Source organism: Sceloporus occidentalis, unplaced genomic scaffold (genome assembly GCF_023333645.1).
Source record: "Sceloporus occidentalis isolate IW3139 unplaced genomic scaffold, rSceOcc1.0.p SCAF_198, whole genome shotgun sequence".
Classification (NCBI taxonomy): domain Eukaryota; kingdom Metazoa; phylum Chordata; class Lepidosauria; order Squamata; family Phrynosomatidae; genus Sceloporus; species Sceloporus occidentalis.
Window position 1 is genome coordinate 206,457 of NW_028317178.1, and position 27,641 is coordinate 234,097.

The 27,641-nt window shown below is 39.8% G+C and overlaps 1 protein-coding gene across 1 annotated transcript; it reads right to left on the minus strand.

The window, feature by feature from the left end:
• Positions 1–1,695: 1,695 nt before the first annotated feature.
• Positions 1,696–25,287, minus strand: LOC149278178 (SH2 domain-containing protein 4B-like). Its single transcript, XM_089502213.1, has 8 exons — positions 25,104–25,287; positions 20,862–21,021; positions 20,552–20,699; positions 13,453–13,600; positions 12,600–12,810; positions 12,022–12,149; positions 2,589–2,809; positions 1,696–1,788 (listed from the first exon to the last, which is right to left on the minus strand). The coding sequence occupies exons 1-8, from the start codon at positions 25,285–25,287 to the stop codon at positions 1,696–1,698; spliced, it is 1,293 nt and encodes a 430-aa protein (XP_089358339.1).
• Between the last annotated feature and the right edge of the window lie 2,354 nt (positions 25,288–27,641).

The window sequence follows — 27,641 nt, forward strand, 5'->3', positions numbered from 1 at the left end:
TTAATTTTTTGTAAATGACTGTGCCTGCGACATGATCCATCGTGATTGATTTGTTTTGGAAATCAGCAGAACGGCAGCATAAAAATCAAATTCATGTTTCCAAAAAGGACCGGCGACTGTTAAGAGCCGTTAATTACATCGAGTGATTCCTAAACATCGTCGAGGATTCTCAAAGGGTCTTTTAATTGAGATCATTTATAGCTCAGAGCAAAAAAAAAATCCTCACGACAGCTTTATACAGAAAGCCTGCGGCAAATGTCATAGAAATTAAAAATTCCAACAAAAGATTAACATTTACAAGTCCATTCTTCATCATCATCATAAATATTATTGTTATCATCATCATCATATTATTATTATTATTATTATTATATTTATTTATAAAGTTATATATTTATATTGTTATAATTTTCATTTTTATGTTGTATATATTTATAAATGTATTATTATTATTATTATGTTTCTTTTTATATATTTATTTATAAATATAGTTATATATTTATATTGTTATTATTATATTTTACATTTTTATGTTGTATATGTTTAGAAATGTATTATTATTATTATTTGTATATACTTACTTATAAATTTAGTTATATATTAATGTTGTTATTATTATATTCTACATTTTTATGTTGTATATGTTTATAAATGTATTATTATTATTATGTTTATTTTTATATAGTTGTAAATATAGTTATATATTTATATTGTTATTATTATATTTTACATTTTTATGTTGTATATGTTTAGAAATGTATTATTGTTATGTTTATTTTTATATATTTATAAATATAGTTATATATTTATATTGTTATGATTATATTTTATATTTTTATGTCGTATATGTTTAGAAATGTATTATTATTATTATTTGTATATTCTTACTTATAAATATAGTTATATATTTATATTGTTATTAAATTTTTTTATATTAATTTTTAGGACCCGTTAAAATATTCATCGAAACCCAGTTTATGGCAAACAATGCATCACTTTAAATAAATACAAAAAAATGCCAGAGAAGCATAAGTGATTCCTTACCAAAGGGTACAGATGTATATCGGTATGTGTATGTGGTCGCCTGAGTCCACTTTGCCTGCTATGCATCCCCTTCATAGTGGGTACTCACCTGGATAAATGTAAGGGACTATCTTACTCTGGAGAAGCTACGATTGATGGCCTGATGTGGTAGAGCCAGCATTTTATCATCAATTTTCTTTCTCCTCCTCCCATCCCGGAAAAGGCTGCTTCAACCAACCAGCAGCTTAACTATAAGTTAGAGTTAACTCAATGGGGAAGAATAATCATACAGATCCCGAGAACATGCCGTGCAGAAAATAAATATATTTTAAAAACAATACCAGTGCTTAATTTCTGTTTTTATTGTAGAATATATTCACAAAATGTTCCCTCAAAAGCCGTTATATTAACAATAAAAAGCATATAACAAAAGAAATAAAAATCGGGGGAAAAAGCTTTGAATCAAGGACTTCAAATTTCTTCATTATTGACACTCCACAAATATTTATGATTAAGCGTGAGCAACATCAAGTGCTAGCGAGATCATGCTACCACGGTTTTACCTATCAGATGCTCCCCGCGTATTCACAGTCGTCTTCCTTTGCTCGGTTTTACTAGAGTTAAGAGAGTAATCGGTCACTGACCACCCATTGGTATCATTTCTGATGAAGGTCAGTCAAATAACATGGTGTAATCGGGTGGACTCTTGACCTGTCCGCATGGCTCCACCAGCAGTTCTCCGCCTGTGCTTGTGATGACCTCCTCCTGCGAAGATGAAGAAGTTATATTGTTAACTGTTCGTGATGGGAAATCGAGCTAACAAAATTTGAAATACACAAATTTGAGCAATTTTATCAATTACTTTTCAGAAGAACTAGAAGAGCATTTTTGAGGATCCACCTAAATGATCCAAGTACTCCATACTGTAGGGTCCATCTAGACTACCAAGTACAAGGAGGATACTTTATTAGTAATCAAGTTTCTTTTGAGTTCCTAGTGACAGCAAGCAGAGATTTAACTCTAAAAGTGCATGGCTGTAGAAACTACCAAAGGGGAAGACTCATTTTAGGATGGCTCAGTTCTAACTTGGTCTCCATTTTTGACAAGTCTGACCAAGCCATACATTAGGCTTAACATATTGGGGTATGCATCATCCTGAATACAAGACGAGACCCAGGACGGAATAATGTTTAAGGTTTGTACACCAAGAAAAATGGGCGGGCTACATTGGTCGAATGGTTCATCTCTGCCGTGAAATTCCATGTTTTGAAGGCCACATTAGCTTAGATAGAGATTATTACATAAAGGATTCTGGCGTTGTGATCTGGTACAGCATAAGATCTTTGTTTTGTCTATTTTCTTGGCCTCCATCACACCTATTGGTTGGGTTCACCCAAATATTTTCGTATCTTGGCTTTCTTTGAAGGTCGATATACCGTTGCTATGTTGACACCTTCAACAGATAGTTCCGTTCCATGGACAACTTAGTTATGTATCAAGTACTCTGATGGGTAAAGCTGTTTCTCTGGCATACAATTTTTAAGGACACAACAGAGCCGTAATACCTTGTGGAAGTCAACGAGGTCTGTGAGTGTGGCATGTCTGTTTGGGTCCACACCCAGGAAGCTGTAGTAATCACCGGACGCGTCCACCAAGAAATGTTTGAATCCGGACTGTTGGCGGTAAGACAGAGCGTAACCCCAGATTTTTTCACTGACTCGGACGAGGAAGGAACCTTCCGGCTTGTTCATCAACAGTTCTTCTGCATTTTCACGACTAATAATTCCTGAAATGCAACGAAAGAAAAACACAAGAACATACAATGAGGACCATTTCTACAAGTCTCTGGTTCAAACTGATTCTGTGTAGGGCCTTGTCATGAAGATCTTAAGGAGTGAGTGCCAATGGAAAGTCCCTACCTTGAGCATAAGCCCCAGCTCTGTATACAGTTTTATACCCCAGCACTTTATGGCAATGCTAATGAAGTCCGTTCCTCCATAGACTTTCATTAGTCAGAGAGTCCGACTGTGTGATTGAGCCAATCTCTTGTTCCCCACAGACAGTACGATAAGGAGTCGGGGGGGGGGGGGGGGTTGTAGATTAGGCTGTGGCCCCTTTAATAACATGAAGTACAAAACGTGCCACTTAACATTTTTTAAGGAAATTTTGTAGCACAGAATCATATATTTTGGCAGGAGAGCGCCGCGGTGCCGCTGTGCTCCCTGCTAGTGTGGAATTTATTAATAAACCCTGAAATATATTAATGTTACCATGATGCAGAGTAAATTATGTATGTTGCATTTAGATCAAGTTCAACAGCTTTTATTAAACAAAGACCTAAAATTAACTTAATCTACCCCGAGGCGTGAATTCCCATTACAACATATTTACATTCCAGAAATTCTATGGGTCTTCGTAGAATTCATTTCTTTTTTCTTTTTTCTTTCAAAAATCACAGTTTTGTAATTGTTTCAATATCGTCCGGTTTTGTTCTCTTTTAAGAATCGAAATCATCCTGATTTTTTTTTTTTTTTTAATGGTGGATGGATTATCGTCACCTTGAGGAAACTGGTTACTGAAATCAAGGGCCGGAATAACGATGGGGCAAAAGGGGGCAATTTTTCCACAGGCTAAATGGGCTCATTTATATATTTCCCTGCGTTTCACAACAAGAACACAATGCTTGTAGTGCCAAGATGGGGTCTTTAAACGCCACACTCCCTGCCCATTTCCCCTTTAAATTGGGATGTTTCCCGCGATGACAGCAGGAATGCCCACTGATGGCAGAGTGAATGTCACTGGCTTCAGCGAGACCGCCCACCGAGGTCAGCGGGACCACCCACCGATCTCAGCTTGACCGCCCACCAACATCAACGGGCAAGTCATCAGCAAGTCTGCCCACTGACCTCAGCTTGACCTCCCACTGACGTCAGCGGACTGCCCACCGACGTCAGTGGGACTTCCCACTGACATCAGTGGTCAGTCCTGGCCGCGTCCCCCAAAGGTAAACTCTCAGTTGCCAGAGCACACAAGTTCCCTGGTATGTAGATGAGGACGCACTTGGTCCATAGGAGTCTCTCTCCTTTAGTAGGGGTATTTACAAAGAAGCTGAAAGACTCCTAACATCCTGTCATGTGACAGGACTGGCCAGTAAGAAGCTCCTTTTGTAGTCACATGGTACAGTCAGTAAGAGTAGGAGATGCAGGGCTCTCTGCTTGGAAGGAAAAACACCCCTCAGCCAGCAGCCTGCAGTCACATAAGCAGAGACACTCTGTGCAGACAGGAGGTCCATTCTAATCTAATCGTGATCTGCCCCTGACTGGACTCCAGTCCCTGTATGAGCCTCTACCACCTCTGTTTGGAGGCTGTTCCACCTACCCACCTCCATCTCAGTCTCCTGGAAGCTCTCCAAGTAAGTAAATCCACCCCAAACCTATGCTGTAACTATTGCCCTATGGTTAGATCCCTCTTCATATTGTTTTTTCCCCCAAACCTCTTAGATGTTCCATCTGCCTCTTGTATGACACGTATCCTCAATACGTTATTCCGTCATGCAATAATTTATCTAACAGGAATCGGGTCAGCGAGCGAACGAGGCTCCTCCAAACCCGGCTTTATCTTTAAGGTTCAGGAATTCAGATTTAAAAAATAAATAAATCTTGACAGCGGCAAAACTCAGAGCAATTAACATGTTGAAGGAAGCCCGACATTATTTGCATACTTTTTTGCCGATCGGCCGCCTCATTACCCAGCTCTGCGTCTAAGTGTAAAAACAGTCATTAACCTAACACACCGGTGGTCTCTTTACCGCGTTCCGTTCCGCGCACACGAGCTGAAATCAGCCTCTTAATTTGTGACATCGTCTTATTAAGGTTGGTGTCAAAGATCACGTCGTAATTAACTCCCATGGAAAAAAAGAGAGAGAAAAAAGAATGTTTTCTGGGGAAAAAAAAAATATATACCATGAGGCAATTACCATGTGGCTTTAATCACATGCGCGATTTTATAATTAGTTTCTTGACAGATGAAACTATAGAGGGGGGGCGAGGAAAGAATAAGGGAGGACGATTAAAGATTTAGTAATAGAAAATTCAGAACAGGTTGAGTTCTAATTCAAGAAGAACTCACAAAAAGTGTCCCTGTGTTTAGCTTGGCCAGTCCCTCTCCGAAAGCCCTGCTCCCCCTCTATACGCCTCTTTCAGACCGTGATGGCCCTCTTTCCTCCTCTGATATACCTCTCTGTCCTCACCTGACGCCTCTCTTTTCTAGACGCTCGTAATGTCCGGTGGGTATGAGGGTATCACAAGGTTCTACAGGCTGTGGCCTTTCGGCCCCCTGCCTTTCCCCTGAAGACTTCAATGGTCCATCTCATAGCACTCTTGTAGTAGACGGAAGAGGGTGGCGTATCCCTCAGAAGGTTTCAATATTTATTAGAGGTTTCAATATTTTAAAAAAATCAGTAGGACCCAAGTCTAGCTAAAGCTTTGCCCAAAGCCAAGCCTCTAATCCAGAGCCGTGCCTCCAATGCTAAACCAAGCATCCTCTGCTGAACATTGGAAATGTTGGCTGGCATTAGACAAGAGGACCAGAAGAATTACGTTCATCTAGGCACTTCGATCTTGTTGTCAACCAAAGTCAACCAAAGATCTGAGCTTCCCTGGAGATAAAACAGTCCGTTAAAGCTGTCATGGTGATGCTTTTTGGATTCCTCCATCCAAAAAGTTCCATCGATTTCCTTCTGAACTAAGTAAAGCAAAAATATTCGCAAAATCTAGTATTTACCCAAAAACTTTAATAGAAAAACAAATCTACAAAATGATGTCTCTGGATTCTCCAGGGCAGGAAGATCCACGTGAAAAAAAAATGTGGAATTAGATTAACGTAAACACTAATGTCTTCTTTAAAAAAAAAGGATTCTCCAAGCTCCGTAAGAAGTAGTTATCCACAAACCTCGGATTAATGTAAGCGTGCAGATCGGAGACATGATGTTTGTGACAAAAGCTCACATTATTCAATCTAATTTTCATAAAACGAGCCAGTGGAGGTTCTTTCATGATGAGATATAAATCCCGCGTTTGATTGATGTTCTTGTTAGATCATTAGACGCGGCGTGAACATGGAAATCTCAGAGGTAAGAATAATGAATATACGCTATGAGGAAGAGGTAGGCACATCCGTCCTGTCAGCTGTTGTCCTTCGGAACGTCCTTGAACTACACAATTAACAAACGTTCCATTTAGAACGTGTTGGTTGATGGACTCCGTGGATTCTCACATGGTTAATCCTGCTGTGGTTTAAGAAGGATACTAATACAACATCAGATAAATAATAGATCTTGGTCAGCGTGAAGTCTTATTCACCACTTCTGACCCATTTACTTCTTCTGTAGATCATGTGTTAAATGGAAGGTGTTGATGCCTAAAATAGCCCTCCTCTTGATGCTTCTGAAGGTACCAGTGCTGGTCTGTTGAGTTGGTAGACAGAGAAGGAGTGAAGGAGGCACGAGAATAATCAGTTCACTAACAAAAAAACTCTAGCTCGTTTGTCAACAAATACATAACCCCAACCTAGAAACGATTTAGAAACATTTATTTTCAAAGGAGACCTCAGTGTTCCCTCTTCCTGATCTCACTGGACATGATGAAGACCATACCCAAGTGAGCTTCTCCACAAGGTCAACTCATGAATGCTTTAGTATTTGTGCTCAGAGAACAAAATGTTAAGCTCTTTAGTGAGCCAACAGGCTTTTCCCCAGTTATCTCCTTTCTGAACATATCATCTAGGTCAGGGGTGTCCAACCTGCGGCCCTCCAGCTACTGCAGGACTACATCTCCCATACTCCTCAGCCAGATCCTTAGCTGATAGCGTTATGGAAGATGTAGTTCTGCAGCAGCTGGAGGGCCGCAGGTTGGACACCCCTGATCTAGGTGGTCTTCAAGAACGTTCCCGTCTTTCATCACAGGTGGAAAACCAGTATCACCATTAGCCATCACCCCCCAACGAGACCGGGATCAAAACGACCTCCACAAAAAAACATACGTCGAGGGGAAGAAAAGTAAAAAAAATAGATGTTAATGAAGCTGACCAAAACCTAAAAGAAATATTCAAATGCCTGTCATTCGTTTCGCGAGACATCCCGTTATTTCTGATAACAGAGCCTTTTTACGAGGTGTAAAGATGAACATGTTCATAAGTGGGAAAAAGACATTAGTTTTGCGCACAGATTACGAGGCAAACCCTTGACTTTTAGAACGACCTGATCTTAACCAACAAATTCCACCTAATTATTGGTTTACGGCCTCGACTCCGGCTACCGCGACTCTATAATGACTTAAATTAACAAACAAATAGCTTCGAGCTCAGAGTCTTCCCGAAAGAATAAACAGTACGTGTTCTTAACGGAATGCTCAATTTGTCTCTTAGAATGTTCGCGTCCCCTTAAGACTTCAATTTTCCACGCACCAATTATCTCATGCCATTTAAGATCTTCAGGTGGCCAAATCAAGGATGGGTTTCTCCAAATTAGAAACTCGGCTCAAGGGTTATATTTCTTCGAAATCATTGATAGGGTCCAAAAATTGGAAAGAAAAAGAAATGGAGACTATGCCGTGGACAAGGGTCGGCAAAGAACCCTTTACGAATTGCTATCGTGGGCCGTGTCACTTACAAATGGGCTAAAGAGGTCCATTGGGGACTATTTATCTACAAGACAGATGGGAATACTTGTTCAACGAACCAAGGAGATTATCAATGTTGTTATGTAGCGCAAATCCGTTAGAGATGCTATTAAGGAGCTATTTATAAAGGGTAAATGTATAAAGGAAACGCAAATGAGTCTTAAGGCTTGGGTTTAACCGTTCATTTATGTGACCTACGCCTAGAAGACAAATCGAGACTTGTCTATGGCGGAAAAGAAGCCACCTGCCCTGATTCTCCTCGTTTTCAAAGCAGAGTATTTCTACATTCATCTTTTTTTAACGTACCTGGGAACGGTGGGGTTCAGCCCATGGGTACCCCAATCTCATATCTATATAAAGCAATCAGAAAACGTTGGGAGTTAAAGACTTTCCTTGATGTTTTGGGTCACTTTTTGGGGTCAAACCATATGAAGGGTGAACAATTCCTCCGGTCCTACAGCCTAAAATCTGCCTTAGCAAACACTCTCAGAAGATGAGGGGTTAAATCTTGAAATAAATGGAAATAACCAAAGCCCAGTAAATACTAAAAAAATATCTAAAAAAAAAAGTTACAAATTGTCAAAATACAAATAGGAAACTCTCTTTTTTTGTGCTTTTGAAAAGTTACAAACTTAACCTAAAGTTTGGGGGAAACGTAAACCAATTAAATTCTAAACGTGATATGTTTGGCATACGAAACTTGTGGGTTTTTTTTCTGTAATTGAGAAGGATTGCTCAGTTTTAGTCGTAATCTGGAATTCGCAGCTACGGCCTTTGGCTGGGTTTTCCATCATGAGACAATGCTATCAGGAGGCAGCCGGGTCTAAGCCAGACTCGGTGTATTATCAGACCTCCGCATTCGTCGCTTTTGACATTCATCCAGCTTCCAAAAGACGCGAGGGGCGAGAATCCTCGTTTCGTGCCAAACTATGATACGCTAGAACACTTCACATTCTAACAGGAAGACTTTCACACAGGGATTATTATACCATCGCTGTTGGTATTTCGTATCGGCATCTCTCTCGACAAAACGAGCCAGTCGCGGAGACAGGGAGGGACACGTCTCAACAAGGCAAATGATACATTTGGATAAAAATAAAAGAGAATTTGTTAAATCTTCTCAAATGTTCAGCTTGATCCTTGAGAACCGCTTTCCCGCGTTGTAGGACCCATCGTAAGTAGACACTAGAGGTCCCGCTTCCCACCAAGACACCAAAGGACGAGGTTGGAAGGTGAGGTTGATAGCGTCATGGTTAGCCTTAGAATTCCTTAGGGTCTGGTCATACTTATGTCACTGGCGTCCACTACGACATGCTGAAGAAACCATGTTGGAGGTACCATCTTCAAGCTCAGTCTACGTAGCCACATAAGTCACTTACATGGAGGGACTGCCCATTCTAACCTGGCATCTGTCCTACAGGGGGTTGCAGTGGCCTACAGTATTGCCCCTGATATTGGAGCTCCATTAAATTAAATATACGTAAAGATTTTGTTCGACTTCAGACATGAGGTCCTGGCCGGGCCAAGAGTTGAGAAGAAGTCCCCATATATTGCGTCAATAATAAATACATTTATTAGCTTAAACTAGCTGCGGAAACTCAACTCAAATTGTTAGATCTCTAATTTTTTTAATCTTATTTAATGGCCGTCAGTGCTAGAGTCTTGTTGGGTTGAAACTCTATCACAGAAGCAGATGTTCACCTAAAGGACAGATTAATAGTTAATAGCTACTGCTGCTCAATGGCATTAGTTAAAACCTTTTAAGAGCTATTCAAAATCTAGCCAGGAATGGCAAGTTTCCATAGCGTGGAAAATCCAACACCCACCACCCCCACCGCCAAGAAGTTAAAGTTTACAAAGAGGTTTCGTTTTACATCGTGCCGAGCTCAACATCATACGTGTCAATGAAACAAAAAAAGCGCAAGCATGTGACATAAGTATTATGGAGAGCTTTAAAAAAATACTATTTTCGCACTGGTAATTAGCCAATTTGCGTAAATAATTTAGAACAGTCCGACGGTCTGGTTTCAAAGCGTTGGCGACTTGGTTGCCTTTTTTTTTTGTCCCTCTATCTGCTCTTCGGTTCACGTTACCACCCTGCGATTTTCCACTCTCTTTGTTATGGTGATGAAGTTCTAATTCATTTGGTGTGCTTTGCTAATAACTTCTCTTTACAGATACTAGCAAAGCAGGCAGTAATGAGAAAACAGCTAATAAAAGCTGATGAACTGTAGCGATTACTAACGGCTACTGTCCTAAAACCAGACAGATTATTCATTTATTGACCGATAGCTCCGAGCTACCAACAACAAAATGTTAAAGGGACAATCATACATCTATATTTTCTCACTCATTCATATCACGTAAAAACGTCTTCTTATTCTCCCAGTGTCCTGTAGGGTGCGCTGTGTTCTTTTTGGGTCAAGGTCTTCTCTATGGTCAGTCCAGAAACCTACATCTGTCTATCTTAACTCATCAAATGACTTGGAGACCTTATGGCAACCCCTACACTGTTCCTCTGGTACCGTGGCCCCTTGGATCCATTTTGTTTCTGTCCATTGTCTTTGTTACCATTTGTATAGTGGTTTTAGAGTTGGCTCTTCTTGATGTCAACAAAGTAAAGGTGGGCAAAAAATTGTGTCCAGAGGATGCCCCGAAGTTTCCACGGCGGCCGGTTACATCACATAATGTGATATGACATCACATCCCAAATAGCTTGAGTTGTATAGAGTTGTTGCATGTGTTGTGGTGTCACCCAGCAGATATTCATGGTTTCCTAAGGGTTGATGTTCCCATAATAGGTTTTTCAAAAAGTAAAAATGTCATGGGGGGGGGTCAAGAATATATCTACAGAGTTTCCCATGAGATGGAAACTCTGTGGCCATTTTGAGTTATGTGTTATAGAGGTTCCAGGGTCAACATTCTCAACGGTTTTGGTGTGTCTGGATTCATGGATTTTTATTTATTTGTTGACTTAACTTTAGAGGACATCCTGTTTCTTTAAGTCCAAGCCCATCCATGGGAAATGGGCTGGAATATTGCGGTAGATCCTGAGAACAGGATGTTAAGATGGACGCTCCAATGGAGTGCTCATAAAGTGGGCGTTCAGATATATTTATTGCCTATTTTATTCTATAAACATAATTTTGTGGGTTTATCATTAAAAAAAACTAGTTTATTTCTAAAGATTTAATAAAAATTAAAAAAATCTATTTTTTTTTGGAATAAAGATAGATGAAATATAACTTGCAGGTAGCTATGAGTCGAAAATTATATTTATAAATACAATTCTGCGTTTAGCTTTGAAAACAATTGGTTAATGGAAAAGATGTCATTGGGGCAGACGTGTAAAGATGTGAAGAGCGCGAAGACGTTAAAGAGTTTTGGGTTTCGTAAACTTGGGTCACAGGATATGGTTGGCCGAGATATGCCTTTCCTGGTTGGAAACAGCACCTTATCTCGAGGATTCCGTTATTCTTCTAACACCTCTGATGTTCTGTACTGGCAAGCCGACCTGTCCCTGGCGTCTTTTTGTAGTGACATGTAATATCCGGAGAAGACGGCCTATGAACTTGTAGGGATGGGTAGGGTGACAAACACTATCCTGGTCATACATTTTTATGCTTTGAACGTTCCGCTGAAGGGAGAGTCTTAAGACGGTTCCCACGACTTTTATAAACAACTCAAAGAACCCAAGCAGAAAGGAACCTTGGTGGCACCATCACTCCTTTACTTTGAAGGAGATCTTCAAGATTCAAGAGTATTTCCATTATACAAATACATAACTGTTTATGCATCCAAGGAAGAAGGGTCTCTGGTTAAATCCTATCAGCAGAACATCCATTCTGAACTACCCCGAACTATCTGACCCTACATAATTTGCTTACCATAACCCCTCGCTGGTCAAAGAGGACCTCCGGTTACCTTACCTGAGCAGTTATGGAAAAACCATGCAAGTGACACTGGGTTACTAATGGAAAGGCCTTGGATAGACAATGTAAGCATTGTACCCTAGAATTCTAATTAAATAAATGGTCAGTTTTGTAAGGTTCCAAGGCATTTGACCTGCCTTTTTCTAATTGTCCAAGAATTCAGGTTCTTCAAAGTAAGACAAAGGCAGGTCTGTTGAGGACCATCAGAAACGCTGGGTTATAGGTTACCAACCCCTTCAGCATAGTCAGCATAATCCTTGACTAAAGATTTGACGTAAAGATTCTTTTAAAACAAGGTTCTACTTCAAAGGTCAAGGTGACTAATGAAGAACCTTGAGAAGATGATGCATGACACTACAGAAATATAAAAAGGAAATGGGCAACATTACCATGAAACCATAATGCGATGTTCCCGGTGGTCTTATCAATACCCGCCCGTCGCGGGATTTGCTCTTCTTTAAACCAACGAATGATAACGTCCCTTGAGGTTGGACGAGGTGGTCTCCCCCATTGTTTCCTTTTAAAAAAAAAAGGACAAGAGTTTAAAGAAGAAGCAGGACAGTTTCTCAAGTTAACTATATGGACGGGTTAGAACATTGAAAGCCCACAATTCCCTTGACCTCCCCTTGACTGGCTGTAGACCAACCGTTTAGGTCATGAAAGATTTTAACTGATGGTAAATTAAATATTTTCATGACTATATGCAACTGTTGTAAAAAATGGTAAAATTACAAAACCGAGAAGATCCAAGATGTCTTCCACTGGCTGCCATCTTGACATGGTTGAAAAATAGATATGGGTGTCTAAGTGGGTACGTCAAATCAACTCAAGCTGAACTCATGAGGTGTAGACGAATGCCAGCCTCTTCCAAAAGTTTTGGACACACAGGAGTACATTGCTTTCCATGGTGGATCAGACCAGCTTGGCAACCTCTAGTGATAGCCGAAATATATGACAAAGAACTCACCCAGCTGGCACCTGGGGTCTAATGAGTGGGTGCACCAGGGTGTTTTCTTGATTAGATTCCTGGACGTTATTCCAGATGGTGCCCTGAAATAGGTTACTGAGACCAGCCACCTTTCCCTTCTGTATGGCACGTAAGGACTGACGATGGTATTCGACCCGAGCTCGCCGCGCCTTGTGCTTACGATCCTCGTCTGCTGCCTTCGACTTGCGTACTGCAAATCACATAGCCAAGCAATTAGAGCAATAATTAATGGCGGCCGTCAGCACAATAACATGTTTGTTTGCTACACAATACCACATGTGCCAAGTGCCCCTGTTTCATTTGATCAGTCCCTGTTCCGAAATCCGTGCACCCTGGTGTTATTACTTTCAATTAAAGCGGCCGTTCCGCTTAGACAACATGTTAATTTATTTTGTATGTTCAGCAAACAAACCTCAGAAGATCTGCTACTTTATTCTCTCCTCTGAAGGTTTAATCGCATAAAAGCAACACGGAAACATTTAAGAAGCTTCGTAAGCATTTGTGGCAACAACCTATCAGTGCTTGCTTTTGTATCACATGATAATTAAGTGGTCCTGACAAAAATTTACTTTAAGGACATCAGTTTTTTAGATATTATTGGGCTGTTAAGAGGTCTAAACGGGGAATGCTCAAAAATGAGGCAAAGATGAGGCACTTCACAGGTGGAATGCCCCATCACATCATGGTGTTGCCCATGTAAAGCAGGCTAAAGTGGCTCTGGAACCCGTCTTTCCATCTAACCATCTGTTGGTTGATGTGAGCACGCCCTTGTGGACAGTTTGAGTACTGCACTACATGGAGATAAAATCAACCGCTTACTAATACAACTTACACTGTTCCTGCCATTGTTCCTCCTCATTTTCATTCTTCTGACTCTGCTGTTGCGCCCTCTTGAGACTCAAATAGAGTTCTTTCGCACGAAGTTCCTCTCGCTGACGGATCTGTTTCTCTCCTTTCCGCCGTTCTTCTTCTTCTCTTCTCTGGCTCCAAACATAAATATATTAATTATATTAGATCACATGACAAATCACATGATAGCTAAGCATCAAAGTGTTTTTTCCCATGCTATATCCCAACTGAAATCCCTGCTTGAACACAGGTGACTTCATCCAGAACAAGTTTCCATAAGGATCATTTTGTTGCCAACATTAGCCAAGCAGGAACTTTTTAAATGGATTTTAAAGGGTTAATTTAAAGTCTCAAGGTTAGATCATTTAGAATGTTCCCACATAAGGGTATTATTTCATCTGTCTGGGTCTCTAGGATACAGAAGCACTTTATTTTAGAATGATTTAGGCACTACACAGCTGAAATAATGAAAAAAATAATAAAAAAAAAACTAAACATAACAAAAAAAATTATAACAATTATAAATAATTTAACAATTGCACTTCTTTTAACTTTAAACCCTTCAGGATTGTTTGCTTCTTTCAAAAATGTGAAGAATTTTTAAATTTTTTTGTTTAAAAATCAACCTAAACCATGTTAACTTTAGAAGCGACTACACTAGACGGTCAAGGACATGACAGTACAATAGCGTATTGGGATGCCCGGCGTACGAAGAATCCCGTCGATAAGGAAATGTACATTGTGGATATAGAACAAACAAAAAAATACAATTTAAGAAAACTAGTCATAGGAACCTAGGATTTGACGACAGATTGGACCAATTCAGTCCATCTCCTCTGCCCATTTCTTCTGATGTAAGGACTTGGACCTTAATTAGTCCTTGGTCTTGTGATGCTTCTTGTAGGGGACAATACTTCTGATTTATCTAGAAGAATCTTTTTGCTTCCCCTGAAGACATTGTCCTAAATTTCTGATTCTTTTGAGTAGTAAGGAACTGCTCCCAGGATGGGATTCTGGTGCCTTGGTGGCTTTACCCAAGATGCTCTTATAAACCCATCCATTGACCAACACCCTACTCTAACTCTGCAAGGTCTCTCCTAAAGTTCCTTTGCTGGATATCCCATGGAGAGGACACCAACCTTATCCCGTCGAGTACTCAACCACCCCTCCATTCTCTCTTTCTACATCATTTTTTCTCAATTCCTTCCCTGGTTCCCGTTTCAAACTATTTATAAAAAAACTTCTCCATTTCTAGCTCTAGACCTAGAGCTAGACCTAAATGTATCTCCTCTCCTCCACCACCGAAGGCAAACCAAGTTTCAGGACCAAGAACCAACATGATGGCATCAACCAAGTATGTCCGTCAAACAATGGCATAGCCCAAGCTAAATGGTCCTCCAAAGCCAGGATCAAAGTCAACGAGGTCCTAGCTGACAGCTGTAGAGCCTAACTGATTCCTGGGACATTTAGACTGTTGGGCTGTATGCAGTATGTCTTCTCTACATACTTTGCAAAGTTAATCTTCCCACCGTCTGCAGACGTTTCATTTCCCCAGTCTCTTTCGACGTGAACTTTGGGCCGCGAGCTCTCTGGCATTTTATGGCGAGACTTTAAAATAATGGAGAGAGCGTTAATGAATAGGTAAATTATAACGGGATTCTGGGGAAAAGCGCGAGTAGAACAGCACATTAGTTCGGCATGATTAACACGATTATAATGAACACGAAATGAGATTGTAATGATGTGGAGTAGTAAGGAGTCATTGGAAGAGAAAGGAGAGGGCGGATGGAAGTTTTATGAGAGCTTTGTGTATCGCGTTTAGAATGTGGACTTTATTGTTAAAGCAATTAAGTCCTGGAATAAAGTGACCCTCTACAATACCTGATGATGCCTCATTTGTATTACTTAACACCCACATGTCCACGGGAAACCGAAACACACAGAACCGGAAAAGATAATTCAATTCAAATTGCACACACACAAAAAAAAACCCCTCATTTATAACAATGAACATTTTTAGATGATAATTAGTTAAGAAGTTACTTTCTACCAAGCAGGGATTTGGCTCACTCCTTATTCAAGACGTGGACAACTCAACTGTCGAGGATGGCCACCAAGTCTCAAGGTTTTGATTTCAATCTCAGTTTTTTTTACCCCAGTCTCAGGGTGTAGGGGGTCAATGGGCAGATTCTCAATGTTTTTATCCCTGTCTCAGGGTCTTGGGGTAGATTCCTGGGTCTTTAGCTCAGTCTTGGGAGTCTCGGGTGGGGGGGATGGGTAGATTCACAAGGGTTTTACTCCAGTCTCAGGGTGAATGGGCAGACTCTCAATGTTTTTTACCCTAGCCTCAAGATCATAGAAGGAATGGGTACATTCTCAAGGTTTTTACCCCAATCTCAAGGCCTCAGGATTTTGGGGTGAATGGGCAGATTCTCAGGGTCACACAGTCTACAGCTGACTGCTTCATATTCTTCTCTGATTCCAGTCTTAGTGCCATTTGGTGCCAACGATTACCCTTTCTGATAGAATGTCTGATCCGTAGCCTCCTGTTTTAGAATTAGGGGCATCTTTGCACCGATAAAAACGCCGGAATTTGGTTTTATGTGAAAACTGCATATTCTCAAAATCGAGCGTCCAAAGTTACAGTTTGACTTTCCGCCAGAAGGTTGAGTTAATTGGCGCCGGGGTCCGTTGGGGAGGCTCAAAGCCCGAATCCGATCCATGGGAATGGCCTTCTTCATAAATCTTTAGCAAATCAGCAAAAATATTGTATTTTTTTTTTTTTAATTAAGATGACACGAACAAATGTATTTTTTTTATCCAGGGCTTCGTGAACGGGCATGTTAGAAGAACTGAAATATAGAAGTCGTATTGATGTTTGGGTTAATATTCGTATGGACTAAAATTGACCGGCCTTCCACTTTGAGAATTGCAAATTTCATTGATTTGCTGTAGAAAGCGTTTCAGCGATTGTACGAGAACGGACGTGCATGGGCTACTAAAACGAGGAGGCTCGGCTCGAAATGAAGCAACTCAGCAAAATGTCTAAATGAGAAAACCATAATGCAAGAGATAAGGCATTAAAGGTACGCGGCCTTTCACTCAGCTTGACACATACCTACAGCGGCGTTTTGTTAATAATTGTCTTACAACCCAATACATCATCGTTACTGTCTCGTCTTAATAATTTCGACTAATGCTAATCCAATTTTGTGGTATTTTAACCCAAATCTTCAATTTATTTTAATAAAAAACCTACTTTCTTTATTTAAGGGGCAACTACCTGACTTGTCCTCCATCTATGTTGGAGAAAGGTATTCTGCTTGGTTTTCATGGTCGACAAAACCCTACTTTTTTTTGCAGGAGCCTAATGTTTTGTGTTTTTTTTCCTGTGGTTTGTTACAAATGTGCTTTGGTGGAAGACATTGGGAGCCAATTGAGGACCAAACTTAGATCCTTCACCTGGCGGTTTGAGAAGAGCTGTCCCTAGTTACCATCTCATTGCCATCCTATGCCAGGTCTTTGCAAGTTAAGTTCTTCTGGCGGCACTCAATGATCAAAATAACTCATAGAAAGTTCTTGTGCTTCTCTAATGGTTTTCATGGTCGACAAAGATGACTTTTTGCACATGGGCCAACAATTAAAACAGTCTAATGATTTTTTCTGTGGATTTCTAGTCGTTTGAAGCACCTTAAGGTCCCAGAGCAAGATCCTTCAGATCATGGGTCAAGATGTACCATCCCTACCATCTCATCTCCAACCAAGGCCACTTCCATGACATCACAAGTCCTCTGGGTGGCACTTAATGATCAAAATTAGTTGTAAAAAGTTCTTCTTCTTCTTCTGCTTTCCTATTGGCTTTCATGGTTCAAGAAGACTACTTTGGCCAAAAATTAATAATGCAATATTTGAGCATCAGTCGTTTCAAAACAACTTGAGGTCTCAGAGGTGGGTCCTTCACCCCACACTCCAAAATCTTGAAGAAAGCCTAGAAAGGCTATTATATCCCCAAAAGGGGAGCCAACTCTATATTAACGCCCGTGGTTTTGGATGTTGAAAAGGCTTATATACGTGTGATGGTCAGGTGTCCACATAATTTTGGTCATATAGTAGTGCTTAGACCTATAATGCTATATATTTTTGTCCTTCTACAAATATATCAAAATAGGTCTCCGCCAGTTAAACCACAAAGAAATAATTTGCATAAATTTGGGGGGGGTCAATAGCCTTTAATAGATTTGACGTTTTTTTTAATGACGAGCTCTCTGCTTTAAATATGGTCAACTCATCATTTTTAGGAAGGAGGATTTGTGAGGTGTTAAATATTTTAGCATTTCTAAAGCATGCTCGTTAAATGTTCTGTGTATAATTCAAAGCTTGTGAATCGTTAATGAAGGCACGGTTCTCTGGGAACGGCTCACTGCATTACAGATTTAGCAGTCGAAATGTAAAATGCCGGGGAGCGTTGATAGAATTCGGGGTTAAAAAAAAATGGAGAAGGAACGACAGGGAAGAAGGTCAACTAAGGTTTGATTTTAGGTTGTAGAAATAGGTCGGACGTTGAAAGGTTGGGTTGGACCATCTTGGACATTCTTGTGATGTTAGCAAGCGAATAATTCACTCAATAATAACATTCCATGTGTAGAATGATTTGGAATGTTGGGACTTTGTATGGTGCTTACCCAAGGTAGGTAGTCCTGGTCATGGGAGGCAGCTACTGGTGGGTGAGGATAAAGGTATTGAGATGGTCATGGTGGTGATTCCATTCCCAAGCCATAGCATTTCTACGCATAGAAAGCTGAATTAATTAATTGTGAGTAGTGTGTTTGATGAGAGGCCACGTCAACTCTAGAGTCTAGGATGAGCGTAGAGTCTAGAAGCCTATAGTGGCTGGTCCAGGGCTGGTGGAACCTCTTCTACCACATAACTGGGTGGGGATCGCTCTACTGGAAGACCAAGATCTCTGGAACAGCATTCCACCTTGGGTTGGTTGGGGAGATCACCTTTTAACCGGCCCTTTTATACACTGCAGAGCACTGTGCCTAACCGGCACAGCCTCCATAGCCACCAAACCCAGCACCACATATGTAGAATGTCATATCCCGAAACCCTGAGCGGTATACGGTGGCCACAGAGGTAAGAGGTAGGGGTTGGCTGGCGCATGGCCCTGAGTCAGGCTCAGGGCAGCCTCCCCGGCGAGATTTGACCACAGGGAGAAACCATTCTGCTAGGGTACAAAAAAGCTGGGCCATACCACTTTCTGCTTTTCTGCTCTTGGGACTCTCCCTATAAATTTAAGCTGTTCGGCAAGTATGCATGTAATACACCCAATAGCCAAGCTGAAACAGTATATATATTTTTTGTGAATAATATAAATTAATCCACATTAGAAGTGGCTTCGACTGCCGTATTGTTTCCAGATTAACTTTCCTTCTCAGAAAGCGGCAATAGGCTGGCTGAGGGTTACGAGAGCTGCAATCCATCCACGGCCAGAAAAAAAAAACACAGTGAGTCTAAATTTTGGCGGAAGTCCTAATTCTAGAACAGCTGGAGATCCGATTGAAACCATCAAGGAATTAACATGAAAATTAGACCCTTTGCCGACAGCAATATTTATTAATTAATTAATTCATTTATTTATTTTTCCACAAAAGGAGTTAATTTCACGAGAAAAAAAACGTCACAATCCAATGGGAACGGGAAAAAAAATGTACGTTTATCAAACGGGGTTACTGATTTATTTCGTTCCGAAAGGATTTGCAGACGTAATTACTGCAATACGTCGAAATCCATGACTTTAATTAAGAATGCGCGTTCCTCTCCGTTGGTTTTTGCGAAAAAAGATGTACACGGGGAACAAATTAATTCTTATTTTTAGACCGTAGCCAATCCCCCGTTTGCGTCAGGGGGTCACCGCGCGCGGCATTGATTGGCCGGCGTGTTTTTTAACCGGAACAGTAAGACTGTCGAGTGATTTATCAGAGGTCAAAGGGCCGGTTATAAAAAAAAAAATAATAATAATAATAATAAAAAAAGAATACTTTAGTGTTGTCGATTTATACTGCTCAGCCATCGGAAAAGCAATAGGGCCAGGTCTGCTACACGGCATTATGCGAGCGTATAAACGCATTTGATAGATTAGTATGTAAATTCAGAATTTTACAGATTGCTGTTTGCATTTCTGCTAATTAGCAGCATTCTTTTTTTTTTCTACTATACAGAAATTGTGCTAGATTGTGCAAAAAAATTACAAAAAAAAGGAAAAAAACATCCTTTTTTTTTTTATTATCCTCCATTAAAATGAGAGGTTTTATAGGCCTGTTTGTCATCCGAGAGATTTTTATTCTTTAAGAACAAAGAACTGATATTAAAGAGACGGCGTCCTAACACAAGATTCTATATAATAGAAAATAAACCACGCGCACTCTAATAAAAAAAAAAATGCTATATTTATTAATCATATGACGTATGTTGGCAGCAAAAATAATTGTTATGCCCTGATGGAGGCCCCTTCATGGGTCGAAACCCATAGCATTCTAATAAACAGCATTCTTTTTCTAATTGAAAGAGTGCGCGTGGTTTATTTTCTCTTGTTTCTGATCATTACGACGGTTTTCACGGCAAATAAGTTTTGTTTTTTCATTAAATTCTGGTGCGCGCTCAAGCTTTTTAAATTTTATTAACACAAGATCCATCATCTTAGACCACGCACACTCTTACAATTAAAAAAATATATTTTTTTAAATTAATGATGTGCGTTTTAGCCCGTGAAAGCGGCCGTCATTATGGAGCAACAAAAAAATATAAGTGGAAAAAAAAATTTGTTCTGCCACTGTGGGGTTGACCCCCACAGTGGCAGAACAAATTTTTTTTTTGCATTTAAAAATTTTTTATTTTTTTGATTAATGATTAAAAAATGCCTTTTTTATTTTAATTGTGAGAGTGTGCGTGAAAAAAAGAAGGAAAAAAAGATTTTTTTTTTAGATTATTTATGTAGAACGCTAATATATATCCTGTAAATTAGAGGGTTATCTGGAAGAAAATATATAAATATATATATATATTTTTTTAAATTTTCTCACCTTTAATTCTTCCTGGAACTTTTTCTCCAAGAGTTTTGCTGCCTTCCGATCTTCAATCTCCACTTTCCATTTCTCAGCCACAATTCTTGCTTTTTCTTTGGCCATGGCATCTCTGAACTTCTTCTCAATTTCGGCTTCTTTCTGCCTCCTTCAGCAAATAACAATAAAGCAGCAGTGTTAACAATATTAACAGGTCAGACATGGGATATTTTGGGGTGACTTTCCCCAAAAAGTAGCAGAGGACCTGAAATTTGACCATCTTCATTAAAGAATGAGAGATCTGCACCATAAGGGGGTAACTGACTCTCACCATTCTTCTTCTGCCTCCTTCTGGGCTTGCTGTCTAGCTCGTTCTGCCATGAGCTCTTCACTAATTTGTTCATACGGCTTGTCTCCACGGGCTTCTCCCATAATCCAGACCCAAACGTCTCCATCTGCACCGCGCAGCCATTGAATATGTTTGGAGTTATCTAGATAAATCCAAAAAAAAAAAGTTTAGTGGTGTACAGTCTAGAAGACTTAGCAGAAGGTCCAGCGGCAGCTCTTCTACCACATAACTGGGTGGAGATCGCTCTACTGGGAGATCAAGATCCCAGGGACACCATGCCTCCTTGGTCTAAGTTTGCTCTAAGAACGGATAACACACCCAGAACTTCTCCTCTATGCCTATGGAGACTAATCGTTTTTGGTGGTCAACAAATCTAGAAGAAGAATCGTGATGTCCACACTGGGTTGAAGTCCATGAATCTTGAACATTGCCTGCCTCTTACCTCTATAAGACCACTGGTTGAAAATACTTCTAGTATAAGTAGGGCCTATGGAGGTAACCAGCTCTGTGGTAGAGTGAAGACATATGGAGGACCACATACTTACTTCTGACATCACATCTAAACACCTGACCTTCTAATTGTACATCTATGACCTCATGTCAGCTCCATCTATGACTTCCGCTATGCTTGACCTGCCACCCAAGGAGCTTCTACTCAAGTGATGTTTCGGAAACAAATAGATGATTCTGTGATACATCAGATCGTTAGATGGTTATCTGGTCGGAATCGACGCATCCCAGAGCCAACCTCTACATTTGGAACCTCTTCTTAAGCGTGATAGAATTTGCCTGAAGATCAGCCCCATTCGGCCCGTCTAGTCAGCCCGTTTTTCCTTAATCAGTCGTTGGTCTTGACTTAGATTCAGGAGCCGTGTGTCTATCCCATGCATGTTTAAGTCCCCTCGCTGTATTAACCTCTACCACCTCTGCTGGGAGGCTGTTCCACTTATATATCACTCTCTAATAAAGATTTTAAAAAAGAACACTAGAGTTGGATAGATTCAGTGTTTTTTTTTAATTTATTTTAGGACAAATGTATGTTTTTCAGAGTCTTTTGGTTCTGCGTCTGGAATGTTAATATCATACAAAGTCGACATCAAGTAAAATCCAGCCATCCCGTATGTGCGGCTGCCGGGTCTCCATTTGCATAGAAGGAGCGAGGGTGGCATCCAGGAATTAATGCGGAGGAGTCGCAGAGGAGGTGGAAATGAAGTCGAATCCCTCGATGATGAACTGACCTCCGGCAAGGTGGAGGAACCTCAGCAATCATCTCAAGGCATTGATTAGTAAATCTTCCCCGTGTGCATAAATACATCAATTCTGACCACAGCACCATCCCCCAGCCTGATAAATCACCGAATCCTTGATCATATCCTTTTTTTTTAAATTTCTTCCATTAACCAAATTTACATTTTCTTTTATCGAAAGGATGGTAGATAGGTGGAGCAGCCTCCCAGTGGAGGAGGTAGATGCTAATACAGCGAGGGAACTTAAGCATATGGCTCCTGAAGACGCTGGTGGTGGTCTGAGTCTTTAAAAGCAGGCAGACTAGGGGGGCCGAGTGTTGGATATTACATAAAGTTGGTGGCAGCAGTGGGATACTTGAAGACAATGCAGGCATACGGTAGCCATGATGGCAAATACAGGCAAAGTTTCCTGCGCCAGCTGCTGAGCGCCATATTTTTTTTTTAGTTCCATCTGAAGAAGAGACCTCCGAGGTCCCCACACTGATACAATTTTCTACGTCTTTTTCTTCTTCTTCTTCTCCATGTTGGCCCGATCTAAGGTATCGCCTTCGACCAGGGACTCGGGTCTTTAACTACGGACCAAGTTACAGAGAGCGGTTTTAGTTCTCGGGGCGAGAGAAATGAGATACTCTTACAACGTGCGCGGCGGAGAGCTGTCAGAGGAGACACCTGCAGAGCCCGCCGCGCAGCTGTTCCCACCGAATGACTGCTAGGGGATCGCTTTGTTTCGTACGAGACGAGCCTCATGATGTTTAATCTGTACCAGCGGCAGGAGCTATTATTAGCGGTTCATTATTTATCGGGCGCCGTGTCTTGTCAGGCATGCGATCAATACGGATGAAAACGGGACTCGTTTCGGGCACCGTACGGGGAGGGTAGATCGGCATTCTACTTTGGGGAGGAATAAGACGGGGCTTAAAGATGAAAAAGTATAAATAGATGGCTCTGGAGTGTACTCCAGCACTCAAAGGGTTAAAGGGTCACTTAAAGAGGGCGCACGCCCCGGGGTTGATCTATACGATGTGCTAGCAGCATGACAAGGAAAAGGTAAAGAGCAAATAGCTTTTTAATGTGTGTGCGCGGTCGGTGGCACGGTATGCAAATTAGCCAATGCAATTTGCATATGGGGCCACATGCTGATTTCACATGTGAGAAGTATGACACATATAGGGGTGAATACATGTTAATAGGGTTAAAAAATGAATAATAATAACATTTAAAAAAGTGATAACATGCAATACACACGTGTCGTGGGGTTACTGGTGTTTCTGGCACTCATGGGGTTAATTAAAAAGAAAAAACCTCATAGATCACCTTTAACAAAAAAATGCTGAACAGAAGTTGATCTATACGATGAGAAAAGACCATAAGAAGGAGATGTATAGGTAAAGAGCCAAGAGGGTTTTTACATGTGTTTTTGCACTATATGCAAATGAATTGATAGTAATTTGCATACGGGGCCGCATACGAGGCACAGAAGTAGAAAAAAAAAATAGTCTATGGTAAAATAAATATTAATAGGTTAAAAAACATGAAGACTGTCGTCCTATTAACAACAAGCAATAAACACGTGTAGCGGGGTTAATATGTCAGTGCCGACCACACATTGTTTTTAATGTTTAACCCTTTCTTTGCCAGATCTATTAGAAAAAGTGATGCCACTTGTATAATTAAACGAGGTAGTAGTCTTCGGTGTAAATTGAGTTATAAAGGAGTTGGCTGCCCCCAAATAATAATAATACTAATAATAACTATTATTACTATTATTATTATTACTACTATTATTATTATTACTATTATTATTATTACTACTACTATTATTATTACTATTATTATTATTATTATTATTACTACTATTATAATTACTACTATTATTATTATTATTACTATTATTATTATTATTACTACTATTATAATTACTATTATTATTATTATTACTAATATTATTATTACTAGTATTACTATTATTATTACTACTATTGCTATTATTATTATTATTATTATTATTATATGTTGGTGCTCTAGAAATACACCATGTTTAAAAAATATTAAATCCCTAAACCCCAAAATGGTTTTTTTCCCATTATTGTCCTTTTTGTCATTTTTTTCTCTTCTATTGGCTCTGTCTTTGCCGGCAGATCGGCCCCACACGGCCCCCCTTGGTGTTTGCTGTAAAGACTCAAACCTTAGTCAGTCCTTGGTCTCGTCTTAGGAGTTTTACTTTACAGAGAGGGTGGTGGATAAGTGGAGCAGCCTCCCAGCAGAGGAGGTAGAGGGTAACACAGGATCGGCATACGGCTCCTGAATCTAAGACCAGCGACTTTAGAGCAGGAAAAAAACGGGTGATTAACCGTAATTCACCTGCAAAACCCTGCTTCGGCTCAATCATAAGTCTTATTTATCAGTTTATATAGCGCTCTCATATGCCGTAGCCCTGTACAACGGACACACCCACATTCTGATTGACACCTAGGAACTTTATCAAGGTAAGCACGGTAAGAGTTACTCAACTGATCCAATAAATAGAATATTCATTATGTTAAATAATGCATTTCATTTTAATAATTATTTAACGATTTATTTTAACGGTGGGCACTGTCTCAACTTTTATTTCTTTTTTTTATTATAATTTATTTATTAAAAATGGGTAGAAAAATATTTCCTAAAAGTCACTTAAAGACATAAAGGGACATAGGACAGGAGGGAAGTTTATTTCAGAGGAGGACAAATGTAAGGCTGAGATGGAATGGTAGATAAGTGGAACAGCCTCCCAGCAGAGGTGGTGGAGACTAATACAGCGAGGGGATTTAAACATGCATTGGATAGACATACGGCTCCTGAATCTAAGACGAGACCAACGACTGATTAAGGTTTGAGTCTTTACAGCAGGAGAAACGGGCGACTAGACGGGGGCCGGATGGGCCGACCTGCCGGTGGATTCTGTGCTACTGTTCTAGAACACGAGAAAGGCACTTACTGTGCTGGAATTTGGCCTTGAGCTTCATCTTGGATTCTTCCTTATCCAAATTTGCGTCCCATTGTCTCCATCGTTTGATCTGCTCCTCTCTCATCTTGTAAAAGAGAATCTGCTTCTGCTCCTCATTCAGCTCGGCCAAGAGATCCGGGTCGATGTACATGTCGCGAAGAATTTGCTGGAGCATCGTGTATCTAATGAGCCCTTAATTTAATTTTTTTATTTATTTATTTTTTTTAAATAAAATTTTTGAATTTTTTTTTTTTAGTCGGTTAAAAAAATTCCAAAAATATCAAAAAAAAAATCTTTAAAAAAAAAATAATTTGAATTTATTCCGTCCACCAAAAATGTGACGGCATAATGTTTCTATCTTCCGGAACGTCGGAAGAAGAAAAAATAAAGTTTTATGTGATTGGACGATGAAAAGTATCCAAAAGGGAAAAAAAAGGGGGGGTTCTCGCCTGAGACGTTTTAAGGGACCCGGCAAAGGAATACGGTAACTACCGCCGTCTCCGTTACGACTGGCTTGTCTCTGGCTTGATGACAACGTCTGCTCAAAGGTAACAATGTTGTGAGTGATGTCATGGTTAAAAGTAACAGGTCTGTTTGGCCCCTGGGAAGCGTTCTCCGGTGACAGGCGGAAGTCTCGGCTTTGTTGCGAGTCACGAGTCACGTTTGTGCGGCTTAAAACGGGTGTAAGATTTCGCTCTGCCGATTAACCCTTCCGCTTCTGTGAAAGGCTTGAATAAAATCTAGAAAAACTAACAAAAAATATTCAAAAAATCTAGGAATTTTTATTTTTTTTTTAAAGCAAAATATCCCCCCAAAATATTTCATTTTCAAGATTTCGCTCTGCCGATTAAGCGTTCCTCTTTTGCGAAGGCTTGAATAAAATCTTGAAAAAACTAAAACAAAAAATATTCAAAAAAATCTAGGAATCGATTTTTTTTAATGCAAAATATCCAAAAAATATATTATTATTTTTTTTAAGATTTCACTCTGACAATTAACCATTCTGCTTCTGCTTATTTTGAATAAAATCTAAACAAGAATCTTATTTTTTTAATGAAAAATATCCCCCCATAAAAATATATATATTTTTTATTTTAAGATTTCCCTCTGCCGATTAAGCGTTCCCCTTTTGCGAAGGCTTGAATAAAATCTTTAATAAAGCTAAAACTATTCAAAAAAATCATGCAGATCCTGAGAGCAGGAAGTTACGGTGGAGCGTTCCATGTCATACACAGAAAGGGGGGGAGTCGAAATACATATCTGTCGCTTAATTTATTCTGTTAACGGCATGATTTAGCTTTATTTTAAAAAACGTGGCATTTGAGAAAAGCGACGGACTTATTTTAAATGTCGTGAAGCATGTTGCTTGGAGAATGACATTAACGTGTGTCGCTGCCGGCCGTCACGTATGGAAAATCTAAATTATTGGCAGGTCCGCCCGTAATGTTCTATTTCTGAATATTGGAATCATGGTTATATCTATTTCAGGATATGTACCGAATAATTGATAACGTGTATGACCGGGGGTAATGCGGACCTTTGCGTTTCATTACATTCCATTCATTTATATATCGCCGGCAGATACCATAGGGCTGTGATGATGGGGGGGGGGTTACATTACATAACATTAATTTATATAGCGCCAGCAGGTTCTGTAGCGCTGTGACAGTGAACACTAAAAATAACTTTAAAATGAACAATATACGTTAGGAGATACTAGTACATAAGGAGAAGAAGGCACTGGTTTTGGGAGCTTACAATCTATTAGGCCTTTGTCATGTATAGGTAAATTTAAAAAGGGGCGCATGTATCAGATTAAAAATACATTTTCCAAAATATTCTTTTTTACCCCCATAATATAAAGTTTTCAGGCAGCTGCATATCAGCCATTTCTATGATTCTCGCTCTGTTATCTGACCCCCAATCGACTAACCCCCACCCCGACTCCTTATCATACTGCCTGTGGGAGGCAATGGAATGCCTCGGTCTCAATCACCCCGATGGACTCTCTGACTAATGAAAGTCTATGGAGGGCAGACTTCATTAGCATTGCCATAAAGCATCAGCTCAGTGTGGTGTTTGACAACAAGGGCGGCCTCCAGAATCTGAGACAGATTCAGGCCGTGCCAACTGAGGGAAGGGGGGGGGTCTATTTAAATGTTTCTGTACCTGTATTTGAGTTCTTATGGTCAATTTAGTCCTTTTATTGTAAATTAGCTCTGATGGGGAGTCGTATATATAAAACAATGTTTAAAGTGGTCTTATCACTTTAGCAACCAATCCAGATAAGTATTTTCTCTGTAGCTACGGCGATAGACCATGTTCTGCGTTAGGGTCTAACTGGACCCCAAAATTTAAATATTTACCCAAAATTTAAATATTTATTGAATTTTAATTATATATATAATAAATAAATCTAATATATTTATATAGTTATTATATATATATTATATATATATTTATATAATTATATTATAAATTTTTATATAAATAGATTACAAAATACTTAATCTGAACAGACAAAGAGAT